General features: G+C 33.3%; 3 protein-coding genes across 4 annotated transcripts; all 3 read right to left on the reverse strand.

The window, feature by feature from the left end:
* Positions 1–956: 956 nt before the first annotated feature.
* On the reverse strand, positions 957–3,813 carry LOC7481187 (serine carboxypeptidase-like 45). Its single transcript, XM_052451094.1, has 10 exons — positions 3,456–3,813; positions 3,259–3,360; positions 3,056–3,151; positions 2,741–2,833; positions 2,559–2,638; positions 2,101–2,382; positions 1,883–2,010; positions 1,630–1,722; positions 1,400–1,517; positions 957–1,309 (listed from the first exon to the last, which is right to left on the reverse strand). Exons 1-10 carry the CDS (start codon positions 3,703–3,705, stop codon positions 1,160–1,162), a joined length of 1,392 nt encoding a protein of 463 aa, XP_052307054.1. The 5' UTR covers positions 3,706–3,813; the 3' UTR covers positions 957–1,159.
* Positions 3,814–13,457: 9,644 nt separating this feature from the next.
* On the reverse strand, positions 13,458–19,588 carry LOC7496535 (coiled-coil domain-containing protein SCD2). 2 transcript variants are annotated; one of them, XM_024596396.2, is made up of 17 exons: positions 19,018–19,588; positions 18,475–18,653; positions 17,814–17,889; positions 17,633–17,674; positions 17,487–17,549; positions 16,830–16,879; positions 16,723–16,750; positions 16,378–16,449; positions 16,161–16,271; positions 16,026–16,086; positions 15,647–15,763; positions 15,382–15,503; positions 15,108–15,177; positions 14,947–14,988; positions 14,708–14,748; positions 14,048–14,174; positions 13,458–13,828 (listed from the first exon to the last, which is right to left on the reverse strand). In XM_024596396.2, the coding sequence occupies exons 1-17, from the start codon at positions 19,405–19,407 to the stop codon at positions 13,740–13,742; spliced, it is 1,680 nt and encodes a 559-aa protein (XP_024452164.2). In that variant the 5' UTR covers positions 19,408–19,588; the 3' UTR covers positions 13,458–13,739. The 2 variants fall into 2 exon arrangements, with proteins under 2 accessions (XP_024452164.2, XP_052307611.1); XM_052451651.1 differs by lacking the exon at positions 19,018–19,588 and adding an exon at positions 18,777–18,880.
* Positions 19,589–22,542: 2,954 nt separating this feature from the next.
* On the reverse strand, positions 22,543–24,257 carry LOC7496536 (protein NETWORKED 3C). The gene is made up of 2 exons (XM_002304611.4): positions 23,976–24,257; positions 22,543–23,624 (listed from the first exon to the last, which is right to left on the reverse strand). The coding sequence occupies exons 1-2, from the start codon at positions 24,076–24,078 to the stop codon at positions 22,861–22,863; spliced, it is 867 nt and encodes a 288-aa protein (XP_002304647.1). The 5' UTR covers positions 24,079–24,257; the 3' UTR covers positions 22,543–22,860.
* Between the last annotated feature and the right edge of the window lie 359 nt (positions 24,258–24,616).

Genomic DNA, 24,616 nt, shown 5'->3' on the forward strand with positions numbered 1-24,616 from the left:
TATTAACTAAAATATTTTTGTGAGCATACCAAGATCAATACGCACATGAAAGCATTAAGTTTTAGTAATATACATATATAATTATTAGCATAATTGATCATCAACCTACTCGCCCATGATCCAACGGTCCAGATTCTTAAATTCAAGATCCCATCCAGACTTGAAGCATGTAATTTATATATGTAGCAGAATCACCGCCCTTCTCATGGATAAAATCAGTGTTTAGATTACCATGTTTCTACATCCGCAACTTGTTTTTAATCTTTTCTTACATGCTAGCTGTAAGATTTGTTCTTTACGTAACTTTATTGGATCAAATTTATATTATCTTTCACTGAATTATGTATATAAAAATATTTTATTTGCTTTTTCGTAAGAAATTGAAGCTATTATAGCAGCCACCAGATTGTAGGGCATGTTTCAATTATTTGAAAGAAATCCTTGTTTTTCATAATTAAATGCATGGGGCCTCTCTCTGAAGTCTGAACAGAGAGTCCATACCTCGTAGTAAAGTCATTTATAAAAGGAACATCAATGAAGTGCGGTTAATTATTAATTAAAATGCTCAAAGGAAGTTACTAGCTTTGCATTGCAGCTTGTATGAAAATGCAGCTCGACGCCCCCCTGCTGTAGATGATCCCCAGCAGTCTAAAGACTCCCTTGCAAAACCTCTTGGAGTTTCCTCTTGACCATGCGTGTACTATTTCCCGTTGAAAACAATACAGATATTTTTGTTGTCATGTTGAATAAAATATCAAACAGCCTCCATGGTCAACATTTAGGACTAGTTTCATGTAGTATGGTCCTGATCTGTGGATTGTGTACTGCTTTATCATGCCGTTCAATGTAAATTCTGTAGATATTCATTCTGCAGGGAAGCATTTTTATGTGCAAGTAAACCATTGTTTCAGAGTAACTTCGATTAATTTTTGGGTTGACAAGCTAGCCGAGTCAAGTTCAAAACACAAAACAAGGCAGGTTCTTTCTTTACTAGAGTTCTTTACAAAAATCTCACTTTCCAAAGCATGGAAAAAACCAAAGAAACAAACAGTCCAGTGCAATTCTCATTCTCGGGCAATTGAGAACTGCCTTTTGCAACGGCAATCCCTTGTCTACTTACAATTGAATATGTATTTCCTGTAATGAAGTGATCTGCAGATCAGAAAGCTTCTGGTAGAGGCTGGCCTCCCAAGAATGCCTTGAACAGAACCAGCGATCTTTCAGGCTGTGAAAATGGAGCTTCATGGGATGCTCCTCTGATGGTGGCGAAGGATAGGATATTACCATAAACTTGAGTCCACCCACCAACCTGAAGGTAAGAAAACCAATCAAATACTATCCAGTTAAAACAAATAACCTAGCAAATTCTTAAATTGTAATCTTCAAACGTGACAGTTACCTGCTGCCCTTCAAACCAAACTCGGTAAGGCACTGTGGTTTGCAGTCCCAATTCCTCTGCCAGTCCGTGAACTAGTGTTCGGCTTCCAGTCAGTGGGATGACAGAATCTTGGTCTCCACTGTATTTTAGGAACAAATGTCTCATGATTTCTATGATCAACCTTGACTAAATTCCATTCTCCAACTTCACAAGCAGAATATAGCAGACTGACAAGGTAATAGGTGAGTTACCTATAAACCAAGACCGGGATTCCTGCCTTAATGAGTCTGCCTACAATAGTGATTGTTGGTATCTCCAAGTCAAGGAGCTCGTAATCAAGAATGCTGAACAGTGAGAGCAAAATTATCAAACACCTTAGAAAAATAAACGAGAAATGCTTCTGTCATATCTCATTGATTTTTCCATGAAATTCTAAAATTGGAAGTTTCTTGTTGGCTGCTTTCACACAACATGCTGAAATTCATTTCTGTGATAGAGAATTACTTGCTGCAGACAGCCCATCGACGGACTCCAACAAGACGTGCATGGAGAGCCATCTGCACATCTGGCCTGTTGAGATAATTAACTGTTTCATCTTCCACACATACATCTATATTGTCTCCAAGTTGTTGCTGATCAGATTGAACAAATTGAACAAATTGAACAGTTAGCGAGTCAACTCAAACAATTTTTGCAGTTGAAAAATGTTGGATTTTGCTGACCTGGGGGCTAAGGATTTTTGACTGTGAGAGAGCTGATGATATACAGACATCGAGGGTAACATCATACTTGTCAACAAATCTACTGGTTTCTCTTGTCACTTGACTCATCACTCTTGAACATTGAGGAGAAACTGAACCTCTGTAGTATTCGCTTACATATCGCGAGTAGTTACAAACTGTAGTGAACATTTTGTATGTTGTATCTGATATCAATCCATGAGACCAGAAGAACTCGGCCCTCGAATTGAAGTCTGTGGAGTACTCTAAAACTGGATTCCCCATCTGCAATTTTATAGGTCTTGATTAATTGAAAATAAAAAAGAAAAATAGAATTATCAAAAACAAAAAATAACTCTTTTAACAGAAAAGGAGATTTGGTTTGACAAATACAAACGAAAAAAAAAAAAAACAGAATTACTGACAGAATGGAGGGAGAAATTTTTCTTATTACTACTCACAGCAATTCCTTTCAAATTGAACAGTTTCTCCTTTCTGTTGAATTGAAGCATGAGATCTGCCAGCTGGGGCACATAGTGACCTAATCATGAACAGGATTGAAGTATAAGATTAAACCCCATTTATTTCTAACCTGTTTTGACTGGAAAAAAAAAAAAGTTTGCCTTGAGCATGAAAATAATACCAGCATAGCTTTCTCCTGTAATGAACAAACTTCTGTTTCTGTAATGTGGAAAATTGACAAACCATTTCTGCAGGAACACCAGATTGTCCCTAGCTATATAGGTAACAAAAACAAAAATAGCTTCAAAATGAGAGGTAAAATGTCTATAAAGGTGACCCTTTGTCAACTCAGAATGTAAACGACTAAAAAATAAGCATATCTGTAAAACAAAAAAAGAAATTATACAGTGCTATGGCATAGTGAGATGAGAATAAAATTCTTACATTACACTTAACAGACAAAAAAAGAAGAATCAAGAACTTGGTGGAAACATACCAGTGATCTTGTCATTGACACCTTCATATGAAGAAGCATTAGTAGAGTAAGAGAACCCAACTCCAATTGGTGTCTCCAAATACAACATATTGGCTTCTGCGATAAAATGATTATTTACTCAAAGATCAGCACGTTGTGTATTGTTTAATGCAAAGAACAAAATCAATATCATATTGTAATATAAACATTTGCACTTTGTTTACCTCTATTCCAGCTATACTGGTTCTTGACCAACACCTCCCCACTAGGCCTAAACGGTCCATTCTCAGAAAATGCCCCAACTCCCAAGGAAGAGCAACCTGGCCCTGCAAACAACAATGAAACAAATTGAGAACCAAAGCCCAACAGAAAACTCTTATCTTTTGCATGTATTAGTGGGATAGAAGCTGGAATTTTTTACCTCCATTTAGCCAGAGAACAAGAGGCTTAGAAACACAGTCTAGTTCAGCTTCAGCAAAGTAGTAAAAGAGAGCTTTTTCTTTTTTCTCATCAACGGTCACATAACCTGAATACTGCTGGAACCAGACTGGAGGTTGACCAGGTAACTGGGTGATTCTGTCAAACTGTGAAAAACTAGACTCTACTCCTATGAAAAAGCATACAAGTAAAGCTAGAGGCAATGCCATTATTTCTCTGGACACATAAGGCATGGCTTCACACTTGATTGCAAAGAACCTTGAAGGAGAGAGAGTGTGCAAAAAGAGAAGAGAGAGAGGCAGCTAAGACATTGCTCAGTGGGGGGCATTATATAAAAAGAGAAGAGGGGAGAACTGAGAGAGGGAGTGTGTGCTTTTGGGGGTTTTTTTTCTTCTTATTTTTAATTTTAAGATGTACTCATTAAGTTTTGTCCCTTTGAGAGGAGAGGGCTGGAGCAGAAACAGATGTGTGCTGACTTGATGTTTCAGTCAGCAAATGATGTGTGACTGTCAAGTGAAAATGAAAAGAGAGAATGCGCTCTGGAAGACAGAGGATATAACAGTGCTGTTTTTTTATAAAAAAATTATTTAAAAATATATTAAAATAATATTTTTTAAAAAATACATTTTTAATATTATCACATCAAAATAATAATAAAAAATTAATTAATTTTAAAAAAAAAAACCTCCTTCAAATACATTCTCAAATAACTCATTTAAATCCTGAATTTAATCACAGAAGCTACAGTTATCAAAAACATTATCATAAATCTAAATTAACACGATGGATCAAACCTAAAATTCACCAACTCAAACTTGAATAAAATTAACAAAAAAAATAAGTAATGTTTTTTTATAAAAATAATATTATTTGGATCAATCATCCTAACAAAAAGAGGTTGAAACAACTGTTTTAGAAATTTAAAAAAAAATCAAAATTTGAATTCATCATATCACCCCACCAAAACCCAAATCATGAATCATAACTATAACCAGAACTATATTTCTTTTTAGGGTTTATAAACGAAGAAATGACCCCAAAAAACCTTACCAAAACAGTTTTGATGCTCAAGCTATAATTACTTAATATTTACAGCATAGGAGAGAAATAAACACAAATAGAAAAATAAAAATTATATGTATTCCCACTCTTTTTTATTATTATTTTATAAAAAAAAACCATCAATTTCTCTGTCCATCTCATTTAAAATGTTATTTGTGTCTATCTCATTTAAATATCCAGTAATTACAATGTAAAACACCATAAATTATAGTATCAGTTTTGGTACCATACAGTATGCTTCCAACATAAAGGAGCTTTTTCTGGCACTGGCACACCATCTTTTTCTTTTTCTTTTTTCAGATCAGGCAACCATTTTTTGATGAACATGACAGCACCTGTGATTATATCTCATATACAACCAAATCTGCTCGATCTCGAGAGAATGGTTTGAAAATTCAAAAACAGAGATGGACAGAATCATTATTCATGAGTTTGGTTTTCCCAGAAACAATGGCTTCAGTCATCAAGCCTGCATCATATGCAAACAAAGTACAAGCCCAGATCTCTACATATATATTTCTCTGATACTGTTGGTGAGTCCGAGCCTTTTCTGGAGACATAAAATCCAACGAAAGCTAAACCGCATCTATAGTACTGGACAAGCAATTGAAGCTATAATAATATTCTAACTTTATATTTTCTCTGCATAGTAAAGAAGAATCTTTTGGGGGTGTTTTACTTTGTTTGACCTGTCTTAAAACCTTTCATTTTGTCTGATCTCTGTACAGGTAAAAGAGTCTTTTCTTGGCACTCAACAAACCCAATTCATTCACCAGACTTCTTTCTCTCTGCTTCTGGCATTAATGGGACCTGTACATGGGCCATCGAAACATAAAGCATTGCTTCCCTGAGGAGGAAAAGTGGAGGAGTAGTAGATTGCTAGCAGATAGCATTATGACAAACCTCTTTTTTTTTTTTGCCCCTATATATCTTTATTCCTCCCTGGAGCTACTTCAGCTACGTCACCTTGTTATAAGAATGGATATAAAACCCTACCTGAAAAAGACCCGGGTTGCCGATCAGAAGGGTTCATCTCGATCTTTTATTCATTACGTGGCAGAAGAAATTAACAATCATTTCTTTTTCTTTTGGAAAATAAATTAGATTTTACTTGATTGAATAGAACATTCGTTAAAAAACTTGAGTGAATGTGTTTTAGGCATTTTACTTGATTTGTATAGAACATTCGTTATGATATATGAAGATAAAATTATTTTCATACCAACACAGGGAATTCAATGCATCTTTGACATGAAAAAGATTTTCAACAAACTTTTTGAGACACAACTGTGTCGAGCAAATAGCTTTTTTTGTTTATATATTTATTTTTTTACATATATAAAAATATATTTTTGTTCATACCATGATTTTTTTAATAAAAAAACAGACAAATTATGCATTGATAATTTTTATGTGGTATGTGAAAATAAAGGAATAATTAATTTGTAAAACTTTAATAAAAACATTAATATTGTAATAAAAAATTAAATATTTTATTCTCGTTGAATATTTCATGATTTTTTTAAAATGTGCATATCAAGTTCATATATAATTGTTCATAAAATAATTGTTATCATTACTATTAAAAACCTCTAATCTTATTTGAAATATATGGTATCATCCTATTAATTTTAAAATTTTATCATAGTTATTTTAATTGGAAATGTTTTTTTTTCAATATTAAGAGATAATTGAAAAATTAGATATATAAGTTTTAAGATCCTAAAACTCAAATTTTAACTTGTTTTAATCCGAAAACATACAAAAAAATAAATTAAAAATCTAAATAACCCCATTACATGCTTTAATGAGTATAAAAATTCTTAATCAAATCAAATCAAAACAAACTTTCTAAATGTTCATCTATCTTTTCTTATTATGAATAAAGGCTCAAAAACACCTATGTTGAACACTTTTTCTTCGGATAAAATTCAAGGACACCAAAATCTATCTTTTCTATGGTTGGAATGTGACTTAGTAAAAAACTTTCTATATTCTCTTCATTTTTTATATATTTTTTTTTAATTGTTAAAGACTGAAAATGAGGAAAATAATGTTTGATGACCAAAATATAAACATAAAAACCACAAGAGCCATAGATGAGAGAAAAAAAAAAAAAAGAGTATAGGGCCCAAGTGTACATTTATGTGCTTTAGGAAAGGTAAAAATTGCATTATAGATGAACAGTGTAATCCACTTACCCCAGCATAGTGAATGGTCATTCTCATTTAGTTTTTTTTGTAATTTTTAATTAAATTTAAAAATTAAATTAAATCAATCAATGAGAGAGAGAAAAAAGGATTTCATTAGATATGGTATAAAGCCTGGTAGATTGAATATTTAATACGAAAAGCCGACCTTACAGTCCAAGTAAAGATCTTGACAAGTGAGATAAAATCATCCAAATTGTATAACCTTATACTAATCACTATAATTAACCATACTTAAGGATAAAACGAGTACTCTATCGGAATTGTTTGGTATAGCTACTATATAATGTTCTCTGCGAAGTCTAGTTATAAATCTTATATATATGGTTTTTTTCAAATAAAAAAGATTACAATAATTAATTAAATAAATATTATGCTCACCACATTGAGCTAGAAACCCCCCCCCCTCTTTTTTTTTTCTTTCTATTGACTGCCTGTTTTGGTTGCTTGCTTTCACCAAGCTATTGTTTACAGCCAATTAAAAAACAAAATCAATTATTTCAAAGCAGTTGTTAAGTGCTTTCTTTAAAAACTGAAGCTGTTAGATAAGATCACATGATATTATTTTCTAACACACTCTCTCAAGTGAAAGTTCTTTGGGCTTGAAACTTGCACAGGTCAACTTTACCTTGTGCTTAATTTTTATCAAATAAATGGGGATGGTGAGATTCGAACTCGTGACCGCTTGGTCATCAAGTCTTTGATACCATGTCAAAAAACCATCGCAACCCAAAAGTTTAAGCTGTTAGATAAAGTTCCAGAATATAATTTATATTATTTTTTAACACTTCTCCCTCTAAAATAATTAATTTGATCTTCTTACTCGTATACAAAAAGCAATGCGAGCTAAGATCTCTTTACTGAATTCCCGTGTGAATGTAAGATGAGTGAGTCTTCTCAAGGCAATTAAACAATTTTTTTTCCCAAATCTAAAAAATACATCGAGGAAATTGAAGAGGAAAAGAAAAGTTGTCAACGTGCATACACATGAATTCTATCCCCTTTCTCTTATGGGGCGTAGGTGTTCTTGTACCTAGTAACTTGTTTTTGGTGGCCGTTTTAACTTTTTTAAAAAGAAAATGAGAAAAATAAAGGGAGGAATGAGAAGTGGTCGGCTGGCAGGCATGGTTGGGAAATGTGCTTCGAGTAAGCTTTTGAGAGGCTTGTAATATAAGCATAGTTTCACTTTTATTTATTTTTTCCAACTTTTTTATATTTTCCTCATGGCGATGCATGGCCTTTCGATGATTCTATTGTAATTTCATACAGGGAGAAAGCCGAGTTACTTTCTTAATGAATATTGTAACTCTCCTTTCCTATATTTCTTTTTCCCTCGTACAGGCATACTTGTAGTGCTGCAACAAAGATATCTGAGACTTCAATCTTCGGATCATAATTATGGCTGATATGCCATACCTTTTCTTCTACTCTTTTCTATCTAAAACCGCAGATGACAAACACATGCCTCTGCTTTTCAAAGGGACGATGCACGAAGTCAAGTCTATAAATTCCTCCAGAATGCAATTAAATGTAGCTCCACAGACATGATTAGTACGTAAAAGTTATAAAAGTTTCAGAAATGAGCCAAAAATCAATGTAACTATCATTTATAATTTGCCCATCTGGTCAAAAGTGAAAAATATTCGAAGTTTATCACGCATCAGACATTTGTTTGCGAGCATAGAATATCGTGGCATCAATTCAAAATCATAAGTTTGTAATGTCCCATAAGTTTCATCGTGGTTGTGAGTACGAAGAAAGGTATTTTTCTCTAAAAGTTGAGAAAACTCTCAGCCTTCTGAGAATTCTAAAATTTGCACCTCCACTTACTTCTTTCTTTTGAGTATTTTTTGAAGCTAAAAACTCCTCAAAATCTTGGGGAGGATAATGCAAATAACAGATTTTTATTGAAATTAATTTTACAAGGTGAACTATAGGTAATTAGATTGGTGACCCACGCTGCATTGCGGGCCGGATCAAATTTTTTCTAATGTTAAAAAAATACTCAGAAAATAGTAGGGGTTTTTTATAAAAAAAAAACAAGAAAAATATGAGAGTTAGGTCATTGACTTTGACTAAATCCAATAAACTCGATTAATTTAATAATATAATAAAAAAATAATAGATAAATCAAACAAAAAAATACATCAAGTTAATATGGGTTAATCTATCAAACCCATAACATAGAAATGAAAGAGAGAGAAAATAACGAAACCTAATCTTCAACAAATCCAATATTGAAGGATTGAATTGAAAAAAAAAAACAATTGCAAAAAAAAACATAAAAAAAGTCCTAAGTCAACATGGGCTACTTTTCAAACTCGTGGCCCAGGTTTTCAAGTCAAAATTACCCCATACAAGGCAAACTTGAAAAAATTATGAAGCCAAATTTGCGATCAATAAAATTATGATTAGAAAAATATTAAGGGATGAAATTGAAAAAAAAAAGTTTTGATAAAAAGGATTTAAAACAAAACAATTATCAATAAAAAAAGTAAGAACAATATTTGACATAAAAATAAATTGAAATCAAGTTTTGAGGGATGGAAATGAATAACAAATTCAATTAAGAAAAGAATTCAAAACAAAATAAATAGTAATAAAAAATATGAACTAAATCTGATAGATAAAAAAATTAAAGGATGGTAAAGTTAAAAAAAGATCTAATTTTATGAATTATTTTAAATAAAAAAATAGCAAGCCAAAGAACATGGATCACATTCAAAGAAAAAACAAATTGAAGAGTTTCTTTGAGAATTTAAAAGGTCATGCATGGAAATTAAGGAGAAGAGAGAAAAAAAAAAAAAGATCATCGATGTCAAATTAGAGATGCGTTGACCACACGCTCACCTGGGCAATGAAGGGTTGCCAAGACTATTCAAATGCCACCACAAAAGACGGCGTTTGGCTATCCGAAGCCTCCTCACACGCTGCTCGAAGAGCGCGGAGGCATCCCAAAGGCTGGCTACCTTTTTTATTTATATTATATATTTATTAAAAGACCTACTTGCCCTTAAGTAAACTTGATTATAACTAAAAAAATGATAAAAATACAAAAAAAACAATTGGATGCAAGTTAAATTTTTTTATTTTAAGGGTAATTGAGTCATTTTATTGTGCTTAAAAAAGTAAAAATTCAAAAAAGACCCTAGATTCTAGTTTAATAAATTATGTTTTTAATGATAATTTAATTATTTTATTGTGCTTTAAAAAAATTATCTTAAATTAATCTGATAATAACTAATATAATTTAATAAAAAGACTATATCACCCTTATTAGTCTATGCAATATTTTGTCTGGAAGGACAAGACGATAACTTCAATAAATATGTCCAGGATACACTGAATTCATATATATATATATATATATATATATATATATATATATAGACACACACCTTGACCTCATCATCACCTCAGACATAGAGAGGCAAGGTGAATTTTTTTATATATATATATATATATATATATATATATATATATATATATATATAAAATTCACCTTGCCTCTCTATGCCTGAGGTGATGATGAGGTCAGGGTGATTTCCACTTGAGCTTGTTGGAGAAGATGTTTCCATCCATGCCACGCATGCTTATAGTATATGACAATTTTCCACCTAGCCAGAGACCAGCCATTTATAGAGACAAAAGGCAAAACCCTCGGAAGGGAAGGTATGGCACAGACCTCACATTCATCTCTTGGAACCTCCTCAACCAAGCTCCATTTGTCCATCATGATGGCCCATCTCCGCCTGAACTAAATTCCATACAAACTTTCTCGACGTTAAAGTGCATTTAGAATAATCTCTTGCAATCATTTCACTCTAAGAAATGTGGGGGAAAACAACTTAGTGGGATGTTTCTAGCTGATTTGCCTCGCATCAAATTGAACATGGAGTCGGTAAACTTCGGCCAATGGAAAAAGATTTTAATGGAAACAAAAGGGATTAACCATGTCACTCGGTAGAAAGTGAAGAAATGGTAGATAGGAGAGGATTAGGTCAAAATAACCTTTTTTAGAATTTTTAGTCTTTCTCGCTTCTTTCCCCATGCGCACCTTTTAACCAAAAAAAGCTTATTTTTCTCTGCCTAAAGTGTCCATCAAGAAGGTAATGCCTATATTATATTGAGGCGCACATGACCATCTCGAAACATCAATCTGCCTCTACACTTTTTAGTATAAGGTTAGGGTATGGTGTGAGCTTGCTTTATACTTTAGCTACAGGGGCAGAGAAGAAGTGGGGAGAGACTCACACGAGAGAAATATAGAGCGTGAGAAATTATATTAAAATGTTTATTATAAAATATAATAAAAAATAAAAAAAGGCTCATTATCGAATTCCAAATCGAAACGATTCCAGGCCACCCAGACTGCCATTTTATAACGGTACACAAGAGAAGTGACAAAACCCAAGTGGCTCCACATAAACTTGCTTTTTGGGATTTAATCTAAGTTGATATTTTAATTGACTACAAAATATTCACATCTGGGGCTACAAAAGGAGCTCTCGATGGAGAACATGATCATTATGCTCTTTCTCTGTTCTTATCTATATCAACAGGTTAGTTTAAAACCTGTTTATATAACCAACAACTGAAGTGTATCGTCAAAAGGATCAAGGCCGTCTATTAACAAAACATCACTGTACTCACCAAACATTGTTTACTAAAAGGATTTTTTTTTCTTTTAATGTTTTTCTTCCATATTATACTGTTTTGGTAATTATACTTTACTATTTTTTTATTATTTCAACCAGCAACAATAAATATGTTAAAGATAAGACTTCGTAATCTCATGATTTAGGTCACAGATTTAACAGGTTAACTTTGATAGATTTATACTTTTTTTTATTATTTTTCTAATTGATTTTTTTATTTTATCTTTCAATATTGAGCTGGTTGGAAATTGAGTTTTATAATTTTTTTATATTTTTTTATGACGTTATCACAATCTCATGACTTAGATTATGGGTTTGGTAGATTAACCAGCATTGAATCTATTCATTTTGTTTTGTTTTTTTTAATTAAATATATTTTTAATTGGGCTTAATAGTTTTTTTCATTTTATTTCCATGTGGGTATTCTTAATTAAGCTGACTCTAATCATGGGTTTTACAATTTACGGGTTAACTCTGTTCATTTTTTTGGTTTTTTTAACTTAATATTTTTTTTTTAATTTCACCCTCCAATGACTCAATGTTTTTTTTATTTAATATTTTTTTTCAATTTTAACTTTCAATATTAGGTTGTTTTGGGAATTGCACTTCATAATGTTTTTTCAATTTGTTTTATATGAAGTTATCCTGATCTCATGGATTAGGTTTGTTTTCTCAATTTCAATCTTTAACATTGGATATGTTAGAAATGGAGCTCTATATATATATATATATTTTTATGAATTTATCTTGGTCTCATGATTTAGATGGTGGATTTAACATATTAATCTGGATTGACCTAAGTTGTTTTTTTATCAATTTTTTAATCGATTTTTTTTTCAATTTCATCCTTCAACGTTGGATTGGTTAGAAATTGACTTTGTAATTTTTTTTATTTTTTTTCTATGGAATTATCTCGATCTTATAACCCGAGTTATAGGTTTGGCAGGTTATCCTGAGTTGAATCAAGTAGTTCTTCTTGTCTTTTTTTATTTTATTTTTTAATTTTATTCTTCAATATTGAGTTGATTAAAAAATTATTTTCGTAATTTATTTTGATTTGTTTTCTATATAGTTATCACAGTCTTATAATTCAGGTAAAAAATTAACAAATTAACCTAAATCAATTCAATATATCATCATCTCAATATTATTATTTTTTAAAAAAAAAACCTCATTCGGTATATGACCATATCAATACTTTAAAAAACATATATATATATATATATATATCCATTCACTATTAAAATTGATCCAATCTGCAGCATATGGCTGCCAATGATCTAGAATTTCTTATTCATGCTCAGCCACTTCATAAAGGAGACTCATCCTGCTATTCACTTTCTAGTTTTTTATTTTTATTTTTTCAAGTCACAATCACCACCACCATTTTGTCACAAAGCAATTTACGTGCATCAGCTTGTTCATCACCCAAGCGTCATATCAGCTTCGCATTTCTCTCTTCTTCTTTTTTATCTTCACGATGTCAACAAATTTTGACCAGGAAGAGCAAATAAGATGAGTTATTTTCTTGCCGTTTTTAGATCTCAGAATGATTCAATGCAAATAACTCCGCCCCTTCTTAGCAATAGAATCCCGACCCACTCATCTGATACTTTGGAACTATAACCGGGGACTCAACCCTCCGTTAAAAACCCCATTGTTTCAGCTGTCCTCAAACCAAACAGCGCAGCTCCCTTCTAGTTTAACTCCTCCCCTCTCCTACACAAGTTTCCTCCGAAATTTAAACTTGTCTCTTAAATTGTCAGATTTTGCGCCAGAACCCAGCAAAACTTTTTGAGACCCCACTGCAGTGCAGACAAATATTCGTCCAAACCTTACCAATTCTATTTCATGAAGGTTCTCCTTTTGGTTGCTGACGAGGAAAGGCAAAGCAAAAAGAAAATTCCAACTCTTGTTATTTCTGTTAGTCCTGTGATAAGAAGATGATTTGATCAAAATGAGCATAGCTAGTTCCTTTCAGCTCTAATTAAGCCGTGTGCATTATTAGGTACACAAACAAGATTGAAAATTCCAAAGCTTCCATGGCAAGCTCTCTACAATTTGAACCAAACTGTATTTAACTTTTTCATGTAAATATCATCTCTGTATGTAGATGTATGCGTGTATATATACAACATCTAAACAGATGAACCACTTTATATAGCATTTAGCAGGTGAGGACCAGAGCCACGCATCATATGTAAATTCTTTGCAACATGTGTAGATGCTTCAACAAACAGAAGAAAAACTCAGTAAAACAAATCGAGAAGAAAATTGATGGCGTGAGGTTTTGCCATCATCAACCAGAGCCCTTCAGTTACCCGGAAGATTTCTGTGTTAAGAGCCCTGATCTATTTCTTTACGAGATGCTTCCCACAGTCGATGCTCTATTCCCAACTTCCTGAGCTCCGTTAGGCCTTGCTCCACTGAGATGGAATACTCAAGATAAGTTATTATACGCGAGATCAAAGCACTGAGTCAATGATATGGTAAAATGAAAGAATTTGGCAGCTGGTAATTTTACAATGCCTTCTAGTGAGTCCAGTAAAAGTGCCACGGTTATACAATCTTCTCTGCGTGCTTATTATAGAACTGTACAGCAACTACATGCGAGCATCAAACTATCAAGGACAGGGGAAGCTTACCATCAACAGCATCATGTGAACTTGGCGAGTGTGCGCTGCGGCTAATCCAAAACTGAAGTCGTTCTTTTGCAGTGTCTTCCTCTATACCATGGGCTTTGGCTCTTCTCCAAAAATATGTCAGCCATGCCTGTGCAAGAATATTGTAACTTAATCAGATTCAGCATGACACAGATTTGCTCCTCCCTTATCTGTGTTGGTGTTAAATCAGGACAGAAAATGCATGGACATTACTGTGCAGAAACTAACAATTTTTGAAGCTGTCAATGATTCGATACCATGGGCCATTCACAGGTAGGTTTTTCACAGGAAAAAACAGAACAGATAAGAAAGAATAAAGAAATACACCAGCTTATTTGTTAAGATTCCAAAAGGGCACACGGATACTAATCAATTCTCTCTACAGATCTGCACCTGAAGAATGTCAATCACCAATTGAGATTGTCAACCAGACACCAAACTCTATAATTTAACACTGTTTAGACTAATAGGCCAGTAACAACAGCAATACACCAAAAGATTTAATCGCAACATCAGGAAACTGAATCAATCACAGAAATATTGGAAACTTGCATATTTCACCATGCAGTTCCATCAACCAAATAAAGTATATAATTCTAGAAAATAAATTACAACAGTGGTTAAATGATAATAAAGCCAGACCTCCTTGAAAAGAACGTCTTCAGACTCCTCTGGACTCAATTCTGCAAGAAAAATGATGGATTTGAATTATATACAACTGTGATCACGAAACAGCAAATGATAGGTCTGACCAAAAGAGAAAGAGAAAAAAAAGCAAATGAAAGGTAGTGCTCGTCAACTTTAAGTGTGGCAATAGCACTACTTATTTCAACCAAGTAGATTATAAGGTAAATGCAAGAAGTAGCCCAAATACTACTCACCGAATGCTTCCATATACTTCTGATCACCAGATGATTTGACATCTGAAAGAAACAGAAAAGGCATGTCAGCAAGATACAATAGCATAAACAACACTGTGATAAGGAATAAAATCTAACAATTTAAACCAGCATCAGCAGCATGTCAACAGGCCAACTCATACCTAAGATGGACAGTCTAAGAGCGTTTGCTCGCCGCTGTTGGGCCAGTGCAAGCACAATAGCAACCTCAACCTTGAAAGTGACACAATACATATAATATCAGAACACAAAAACACTTTGCAAAACCAGAAACCTTAAATAGTTCAAAGATAACAGTTAATAAAGATGGAAGGGGGCTGAATGAAAAACAATGCTTGTTGTGCATCATATTGAAACTCAAAAATAAACATAAGATGGAAGCATATGGTTGAAAGACAAGTAATGAATAACATAAACCTTCAAGGAAACAAGCTCCTTCAAACCCATTTCAACTGAAAGCATACTCTCAATATTTCCTTCACCAGTTAGATCACTCAAGTCATGAGCAAGTGTGCTTCTCTTCTCACTGTCCTCGTCACCTACTCAAAGTTACTAGTATTAGATACCAAAGAAAGTTTGATACAAACAATAGAGCAGTTCAAGCCAACACATTGATCCCATTAAAACTGTTATCCAGTGAAAACACAGTAGCAACTGCAAAAGCCAAATAGCAAGTACTAGCCTTTTTCCCAACATTCCTCCTTAGCCTTTTGTCCAGCAGAGACAACAACCTCAAATGGAAGCGGTGCTAAGGATGACCAGTATTCATGCTTTGACACAGCAACATCCCCACAGATACCTATAAATATGAAAAGAATTACATGAATTGGGTAGATGTGATGGATGAACTGCTCAGTGTCAGGCACAAAGTATATTAAACAAGCCATTGTATATAGTAAATTAAAATAAGTCATAGCACATCAGAAAACTGTGGGAAAAGTTCGTTAAACTACAATATTGCCTCATAATTCATGCAGAAAAAAAAAGACCAATAAAAATTTAAAAACAAAAGGTCATTTCCAATATGACATAAGAAAACAAAACATTGACCAGTAGATTACCATATTTTGCAGCTAAGCCCCAGTATCGAGCAAGCCAACACCTCTTAAGGACAACCTCTTCCTAAAATGCAGATACACAATTAATGGTTTCTAATATATTATTTAGGAGCCATTTGAATCTATTACAATACAAACCATTTCTTTCTGGGTCAATATCATTCTTTGTGTCATTGAACGAAGGGCCTTTACTTCAGATTCAGCTCCCCGCAGCTGTCGCACAATGACTGTTGCCTCATCTTTTGCATTCTGATTTAAGCAAGAAATGTTCACATAAAGTTATGATGAGTTAGGAACCTACCAACACAGAAAAATATCTATGAGGCATTAAAGGACCACATTATGACATACTTACCTCTATTTCAGATCGAATAGATGCAATTTCCTTATCCACCATATTATTTTGTTTTGCATCCTTAAGTGCAGCCTGAAGAACAGAACAAAATTTAAAGAAAATGAGTATGATCTTTGGGCCTTTAACATTGTTAAAGCTAATACAAGAAAACCATCATGGTCCTAAAACAAACGGACAAAATACCCCTCCCTACTACCATTCGAACCTCAGAATCAAAAGTCTAAACATAGGAGTTCCAGTGATTTAATTGTCCAAATAAAAGTCTTAGTCTGTCCTACTCAGTAAGCTAAAATAGCGACAGTGACCTAAATTGACAAGTCTAGCATAAGGATACGTCCCCCTTACCTCTCTTTGCCGCAATGCAGCTTCCTTTCTGCAGATGACAGCACAAGATGTCATTACATGAATATTAACAAGGATAAAGAACCACCAGAGTTGTCAGAACAACTAACCTGCTCAGCAACTTAGCTTCTAAAGATACTCCTTCTCCAAGAGCAGCAACCTGCGGACCCAGGACAAGCAGCAAAGTGCATGTGTTAATGAAATTGGAGGTTGGGAACCTAGAAGAATTACCTGTGAGGCTTTCAAATTCAAAGCAACACCTGAAAAACCCAATATCAAGTAAAAGAGCAAGGGAAGAAAAACACTGTTCAGCATGAAGTTTAGAATGAGGAGTGCTGCTTTAAGGGTGGGTTTCATATGGGTAAAAAAGGGTATTTTTTTATTGGCGGTTGGTTATTTAAACTTTTTTGGTTGAAAATGGGCAGTGGTGAATTGGTTGCAGAGGAGAGAAGGTCGTCTTCTTTCTTTTTCTATCTTCAACGGGCTTAGAAGTTATAGGTCACTCTTTCTCTGTAATGAAAAATTGTCATAATCAACGACAACACATTGTTTATTGACATTTTTACCAGGAATGAAATTTAAAACCTTCAATGTGTGTGCCCTCAAGCACACATTGGGAAAACTCTTATAATTATTAACACAACAGTATATTTTTATCTTTAAAACTTGTAAGAAATGCACACTTAGGCTATATGCAAGTCAAGCAACAAGATGCCAATATGCTGAGGCTTTAAGACGTGCTTAAAAATATGGAAACTAATTAGCACCTGTTTCTCAAGCTCCTTGACTCTGGCATCTGCTTCCTTGCATCTCTCTTCCTCAAGCCTGAGCTGTACAATAAATACAGGTTTAATTGTACCATATGTGGCTTCATTACTAGTTTGGAAAAAGAAAAAAATCAAAATAACTGTACCTTCTCGAGGATGTTTCCATTCTCTTCTTGTAGCATATCAAGCTGCAAAATGAATCAATCTTATCATGGAATCTTCACTATAGTAAACAAAATCCATTTTATGTCTCTAAGAGAATACTTATTGATTGTTGCACATAAAGGGGAAAATAATAAATAACAAGAATCTGGTGTAAGTACATACTTCATCACGGAGTGCAGAAGCCTCGTGTTGATCTCCTGTGTCTTTTGAGTTAAAATTTACCACTTCTGACAAGAATCTGCAATCATGACAATTCACACCTCCAAATTTTCATATCATAAAATCATGCATCCTTTAGTGAAAAGCCAAAGACTAGTTTATCTAAATATTGGTCCTGCTAGGTGATGCATGTTTCAGAACCAAGGAGGGCATTACTCAAGCTAGATAGAGCTTGGTTGTTAGGGGGAAAAAAAGACATTGTCTTTTTTTTGGCAACCCCTCTTCGAAGCTAGGCCTTGCAGAGACTAAACGAGTCCAGTTCCTTAGCTACACCTCAAGACCAAGATATTCCTTTAATTCAGAGCCAGATCAGGAAGCTGCATGACTAGACTACATAAAACCACACCTTATATCTCTACCTTAACCCATACAAAAGTGTTGCATTTCCATTAATGGCATCATGTTTTCATAATTACGAGAAACTCCCACAACTTAAGTTACAGGTTAGGTAAAAAAACATGGAAAAAAGCTTACTAGCATCACACAGTTGATAATTGATACAATGAATTCCATAATTCTTTTCCAAAAAAGAAAAAGGTCATTCTGATAGAATTTGAACATCCACTGTTAAAGCAGAATAAATGTTTTAGTTCTCTCATTTTACCTTTTACCATCTCTATGCCCATTTCTCGGAGGATCTATCGGAGGTAAAGAAACCGCAGTCCCCAATGATCCTTTGCTCAATGGCACTGGTGGTACTGCTGCTGCAGTTCTAAGGGACATTGCTGGCCTTCCAGCTGATGTCGACCGACCCGCCGCAGTCTCTTCAAAATTCCTAGCAAACTAAATTCAGAACCCACCATAAAAAAAAATTCCAATTAGCATATACTTTTCCTACACATTTTTACACATCATGCATTCTTGTATAAGAAAGAACCACAATATCAAAAAAGAATTAAGTATCACCTTAATTTCCAAGTTATAGAGCTCTAATTACAGAAAGTTGAAGTTAATACAAATCTAACATCCATAATTCTCGACTTAACTCCCGCCGCTAAATGCCACCTTTACTAATAGCAAACAATTAAATCATTCCTCAATTCGTTTAAAATCAACACTTCATTTTCTTTCAATCAGAATCGAAACATATTCGCTGCAATGAAAAAGAAATGAACCAAAAAAACAAAAGGTAAGAAAAGGAAGTTACCGCAGGTGAAGGAGATCTATTGATCCTTGAAGACGCAGTGGTAACCGAAGCTTTACTAGTAGTAACAACATTATTACTGTTACTATTAGCATTCCTCGAGAGAGACAGAGGCGGAGGAGCACTGTAACGAAACCCTAGATCATCGCCTTCGTCGTCGTCGTCGTCGTCGTCGTCAGCCGTTTGAGAAGCCATGACTTGAGCTAGCCGCTGAGCCGCAGCTTTAGCCGCTACATTCTGGTTTCGCTTGATGGTGGAGAATCCGGAAGCGGAAGAGGATCGCGCGTGGTGACCGTGACGCGCATTTGGCAGCATTGCCGCCGTCGGAGAAGCGCCTGAGTCGCTGGTCCATTGGCGCGTGTAGAGCGGACTTTCAGTTCTTTGCCGGTCCATGAATAAACAGAGTAGTAGAAGTTGGAGTGAGAAAAATAAAAGGATCTTTGTTAAATATAAATACACACACACACACACTCTTTTCTAGGGGCTGGCTTGCTGCCTAGATCTTGGTGGAGAAATGCAATGCTGCACTGTTTGTGGAGAGAGAAGTGGAGGTGGTATGTTGGATGTTGTAAGCTTTGTCTCAACTGCTAACTTTAATACTGTTTATAGCAACGTGTTTTTTTTTTAGTGTTGTAAAAACGTTTTTAAAAATATTTTTTAATTAAAATAATATTTTTAAAAAAATTATTTTTATTTTTAATATTAATTTATTAAAATATTAATTTAATAATTTTTTAAATAAAAACAAACTTTAAAAAGCAAAAACAAGGAAACACATTAATGAGGTATTTGTCGGCCTAAGTGTTTTATTATTTCATAAATTTCTTTTTTAAAAAAATTGATGTATTTTGGGGGTTAAAGAAAATACTTGAAGCTTGGCTGTGATTTAAAATTCTCTAATGATTTCATTCTTTTTGTTTTTTTTAAGGATGGTGGAGCTCCCTCGGATTTGAACTTCAAAGGGTCTGGAAAAAAAGGTGAGTCCTATGTGTCGGTCCATTACGTTGGCATAAGATTAGTGTTGTCTATTCAAAATATATCTCAAGTACAAAAACACAAAATATTGTATTTTTCACATTTATATATATTCAGATGATCTATTGGGATGAATCTCCATCCCATGTTAGAATGTTTTTATGATCATTCTAAGTGATTTTTATGCTTAATATATATGATTTATTTAATCAAGGTAGGTTAAGCTAAATAGTTGGTTGGTTGGTTGGTTGGGGCATGGATAAATGTTATTTTTTAAAATGATTTTTGTTTAAAATAATATTTTATTTATTTATTTTTAACATTGACATATTAAAATATTCAAAATATTAAAAAAAATAAAAAAATTAACGACACGCAAAATGGTTAATTATATCTATAGTGCAATCAATTGAGATACAAGCAGCAAATGCTATGCCATAAAATACAAGAGGTGGAAGTGGTTGAACGTAAAGAACAGCGGGTTAATGCCGGCAATACATTCTACAAATACATTTAGACTTCCGAAACATATCATTTTCAGAGAGGGGGTGCCTGCCCACAATCAGTGTTCGGCAACATTTATTTAAATTTTATCAGAAAAAAAAAAAGATTTTTTTTCATTAGGTTGATATTTTAAGCTGTATAGTCTGGTCGTGACCGCTGTCGTAACATTAAATTATTCTGCATCTACTCATGGATGACAGATTTGTAATGATAAATTTGTTCATAATTCTTATTTTTACTATGATATAATTGTTATTTTCAAATTACACGAGGATAGATTAGTTTTTTTGTTTTTTTATCCAATAAAGTAATTTAATTATCTTTTAAATCACAAAATTTAAACTTACAAACAAGATTTTTTAGTCTTTTCAATATTTTTTTACCTGGTAAAATGAGTTAATTAACATTAAAAGCAAAATCTATTCAATGATATTTCATGTGATTTTTCATCTTTATCATGGTTTTTTTATTATTATTAAGTTGACTCAGGATATTTTAATAAAAAAATAAATATTATTTAAAAACTTGTTGTCACTGTTTTGTAACCAAACATCTCATTACATGTCAACATTTAAATTGTTTTGCCAACCCCTTCAATACGTGTGCGGCGTGTGTGGCCAATAGCTCTCTGATTTAGCACCAATAGTTTCTTTTTTTTTTCTTTTCTTACTCTTTGATTTTCATGTTTAAACCTTTAAAATTTTAAAACAACCCTTCAATTTATTTTTTCTTTAAATTTGATCCATGTTATTTTGATTACTATTTATTTTATTTAAAATAATTTATAAAATTAGAAGAAAAAAATTATTTCATCCCTCTTTAATTTTTTTATCTTTCAATTGTGGTCTATTTTTTTATTATTATTTATTTCACTTGAGATAATTTTTAAAATTGATTTTTGTTTACAATTTCATCATCTTTAAGTTTTTTTCCCTATCATATTTGACCTTCATTTTTTTATTTCTATTTTTAATGTAAGATTTTTTTTAGAAAATAAATATTTGTTTAGTTAATTTTATGGTTTTAAAAAAATTTAATTTAATATTATTATGCATATTTTATTTAATTATTTAAAGGGAATATTTTTTCTAGTTTATTTTTCTTATTTAGTATAAATGATTGTAACTGTCTTTTGGCAAATAGAGACATGAGTGAATAAAATTAAATATTTTGAAAGTCTCCTTGTAATTATGATGTTTAAGGGTGTTAGACCTGTAACAAACTTTATTATCCCTCACTCTCAGCTACATCAGTTGGTATTAAAGCCCAAAAATTCATGGTGGTTTTGGTTGGAAGACGTGTATCAGAGCACATTGATTCCTGGTGATTAGTTAGTGTGTGATGTTGAATAGTCGTGGCTGAAAAAAACACTTAAAAAGATGTGCTTGGGTAGAAGGGGATGATGAGGTTCCTTCTCGAAAAAAAAAACATCCAAAAGCTAATTGTATTATTTTTGTTTGCGTTGTTTGATGTTGTTTAATGTTATTGAAAATTTTAGTGATGAGATCATGTTGTGTTAAGGAATTCACGATGGAACGGGCCGTACAAATATATTGTATTAGGGATCCATGATAAAGTGACCTACACAAAACTATTAAAGACCCACAATAAAATAGATCATATATAAACAAATGTTCATAGTGGATAACATTTGCTTGACATCTGAACTTATATACGAGTTCCTTCCAACTTATAAAGATTAATAAAAAAGCTTTTTAGAAAAAATAAATATTTTTCTTAGTTAATTTTATATATTTTTTATTTTTTTATATTATTATGCATTTCAATTTCTTTTTTTATTTAGAGGGAATAGATTGTCTAATTTATTTTTTTATTCAATATTATTAGAATTTTCTAGTTTTTTTATATATAAAAGATTGTAATTATCTTACGAAGAGATGGACGAATAAAATGAAATATTTTTAGAGTCTACCTTTAAATATTAAGGATTTTGAAATTTAACAAACCCTATTATCTATTGGTGTCAGCTGTGTTAATGTGCATCTCGCAAACTAGACTTGCAACCAGCAAGAAATTCGGATCAATATATAGCATAAAAGCTCCATTCCAATTGATAAATGATTGATAAGAAATTATTTGCACATCCTTTCTTGCATACAACTATTATTGTTATCTCAAAAAAAAAAAAATGAAAGCCAATGAACACCATGGAAGTTGCATCACTTTGCAACAAAATAGGAAAACAAGAGACAAAAGATGAAGAGGAAGTTCGGCATTTTATAATGGAATGGAATGAAATGCAATGAAGGGCTGCCAGTTCGAAACAGCTTAAGGAAATGGTGGCGTTTTAAACTGATATTTGATTGCATTATTAGGTTATGAACCGAAACTCGTGCGAAATGCCATTTAGCCCTTAAAATTGCCAATGCAATTTAGCCCCTTCAGCTTTGATACATGAGATTTGGTGTTCCGCTTCATATCCGCCTTGTAGCTTGGTAGATAACTCTTCAGGACCCTGTTCTCTTCCATTAGCCTGCTGATTTGGGCACGAAGATGCTTGATCACTTCTCTCTTCTCGTCATTTCTCTTTATTAGCTCACTCTGCTGCTGCAAACTATCATCTATAAGTTCTGAGACCTGTAGCCTTAATTCATTCCGCAGTTTCTCCTTTTCGAGGCTCTTCATTTGGAAATCACCGCCATCAATGTTTCCATTCAATCCAATACCATTAATGATCTTTTCCAGCCCACTTCCATTAACGTTCCTGTCATCATCACGATCGGTCTTCAGGATCTTGTATTGTTCACTTGACATGGACTCATTTTCCCGTCTAATGCTATATTTTTCTTCTGCAACCGAGTCAGGAAGGGAAGTTGGTGCTTCCGATTTGGTGCTTCCAGCATTTTCTTCGTTGCGTGCCTGGAAGAGTTGAACTTGTTTGGAGGAGTTTAATGACGAAGAGGATGATATTGATCTCAAATGGGAAACATAAACGCATTCAGATCTAATTTGATCGTACTTTTCTGCTAAAGAACGGTAGGATTTGTGCAAGTCGTGCACCAGGTTTATAAGCTCCGGTCTTCTCTGATAAAACATCTCAGCTCTCTTTGCAAATGAATCCCCATCGTCTTGTATAATATTTAGGATCGTTTTAGTCTTGTTATCCAAATCTGCATTTTGTCACAAACTTCACAATTGATTAGCCTACTGTCCTAAAAATAAGTGATCCCAGCCAATGAAGCCATAAAGATAGCATCAGAGAGGTAAGAGATGTATCTCCTAGCTAATAGCAATGCTTTTGTGCATTGAAGGATATAATTTGCAGCAAGACGGGTCATTAAAAGCAGAGGCGGAATTGTTTTAATCTTAGCTTGGCAAAGAAGTGAAGAATTGCTAGTAATCCAGAGAGAAGATGGCAATAATATTTGCATAAAGAAAAAGCATGAAAAATACCCATTATAATGAATAAAACATTTATTCAAGAATCAGGAATGAAAGCCTAGAGAAACAGGGAGAAAAACCTGAGAGGGTAGCTTGAAGCCATTGGGATTGTTGAGGACGCTTATGGCTATCAGACCACCATGAAAAAGAAGCAGAATTGTCATCTTTGTCCTGCTCCTCCATTGATACAGTTGTTTCTCAGAGAAAGGTCCGTCCCAAGAAACCTCGTCAAGTGAAAGCTTGGATATAAGACCAAAGCAAGCAGATTGGTAGATTTGATAACGAGCGTTAAACCTTCAAGGACACCAACCTCCTCTAGAACTCTTTCACACTCCAACAACAAGGGACCCCCATTTCTTTAAATTTCAACTTGACTAATAACCCTCCTGGGATGTTTTGGAAAATAGCAAAGTAATAATTTTTTAAAGTGTTTTTTTATTTGAAAATGTATTAAAATAATATAATTTTTTTTATTTTGTAAAATTTATTTTTAATATTAGTATATTAAAACAATCTAAAATATTAAAAAAATAATTTAAAATCAAAATCTTTTGAAAACTCCGTTTGAACCACGGAAAACACGCCTTAAGAGAGAATTCCTAAGTGGCAGGGATACGAAAATCCTCGCCCAATATGTTTGAAGTATTTTCTCTCTGTTTTTTTTTCACTCTGAAGCCTTGGAGTTGGAGCCTGCTTATGCTTGATTAGACTGGAAGCCTTG

Source organism: Populus trichocarpa, chromosome 3 (assembly GCF_000002775.5).
Source record: "Populus trichocarpa isolate Nisqually-1 chromosome 3, P.trichocarpa_v4.1, whole genome shotgun sequence".
Classification (NCBI taxonomy): Eukaryota; Viridiplantae; Streptophyta; class Magnoliopsida; order Malpighiales; family Salicaceae; genus Populus; species Populus trichocarpa.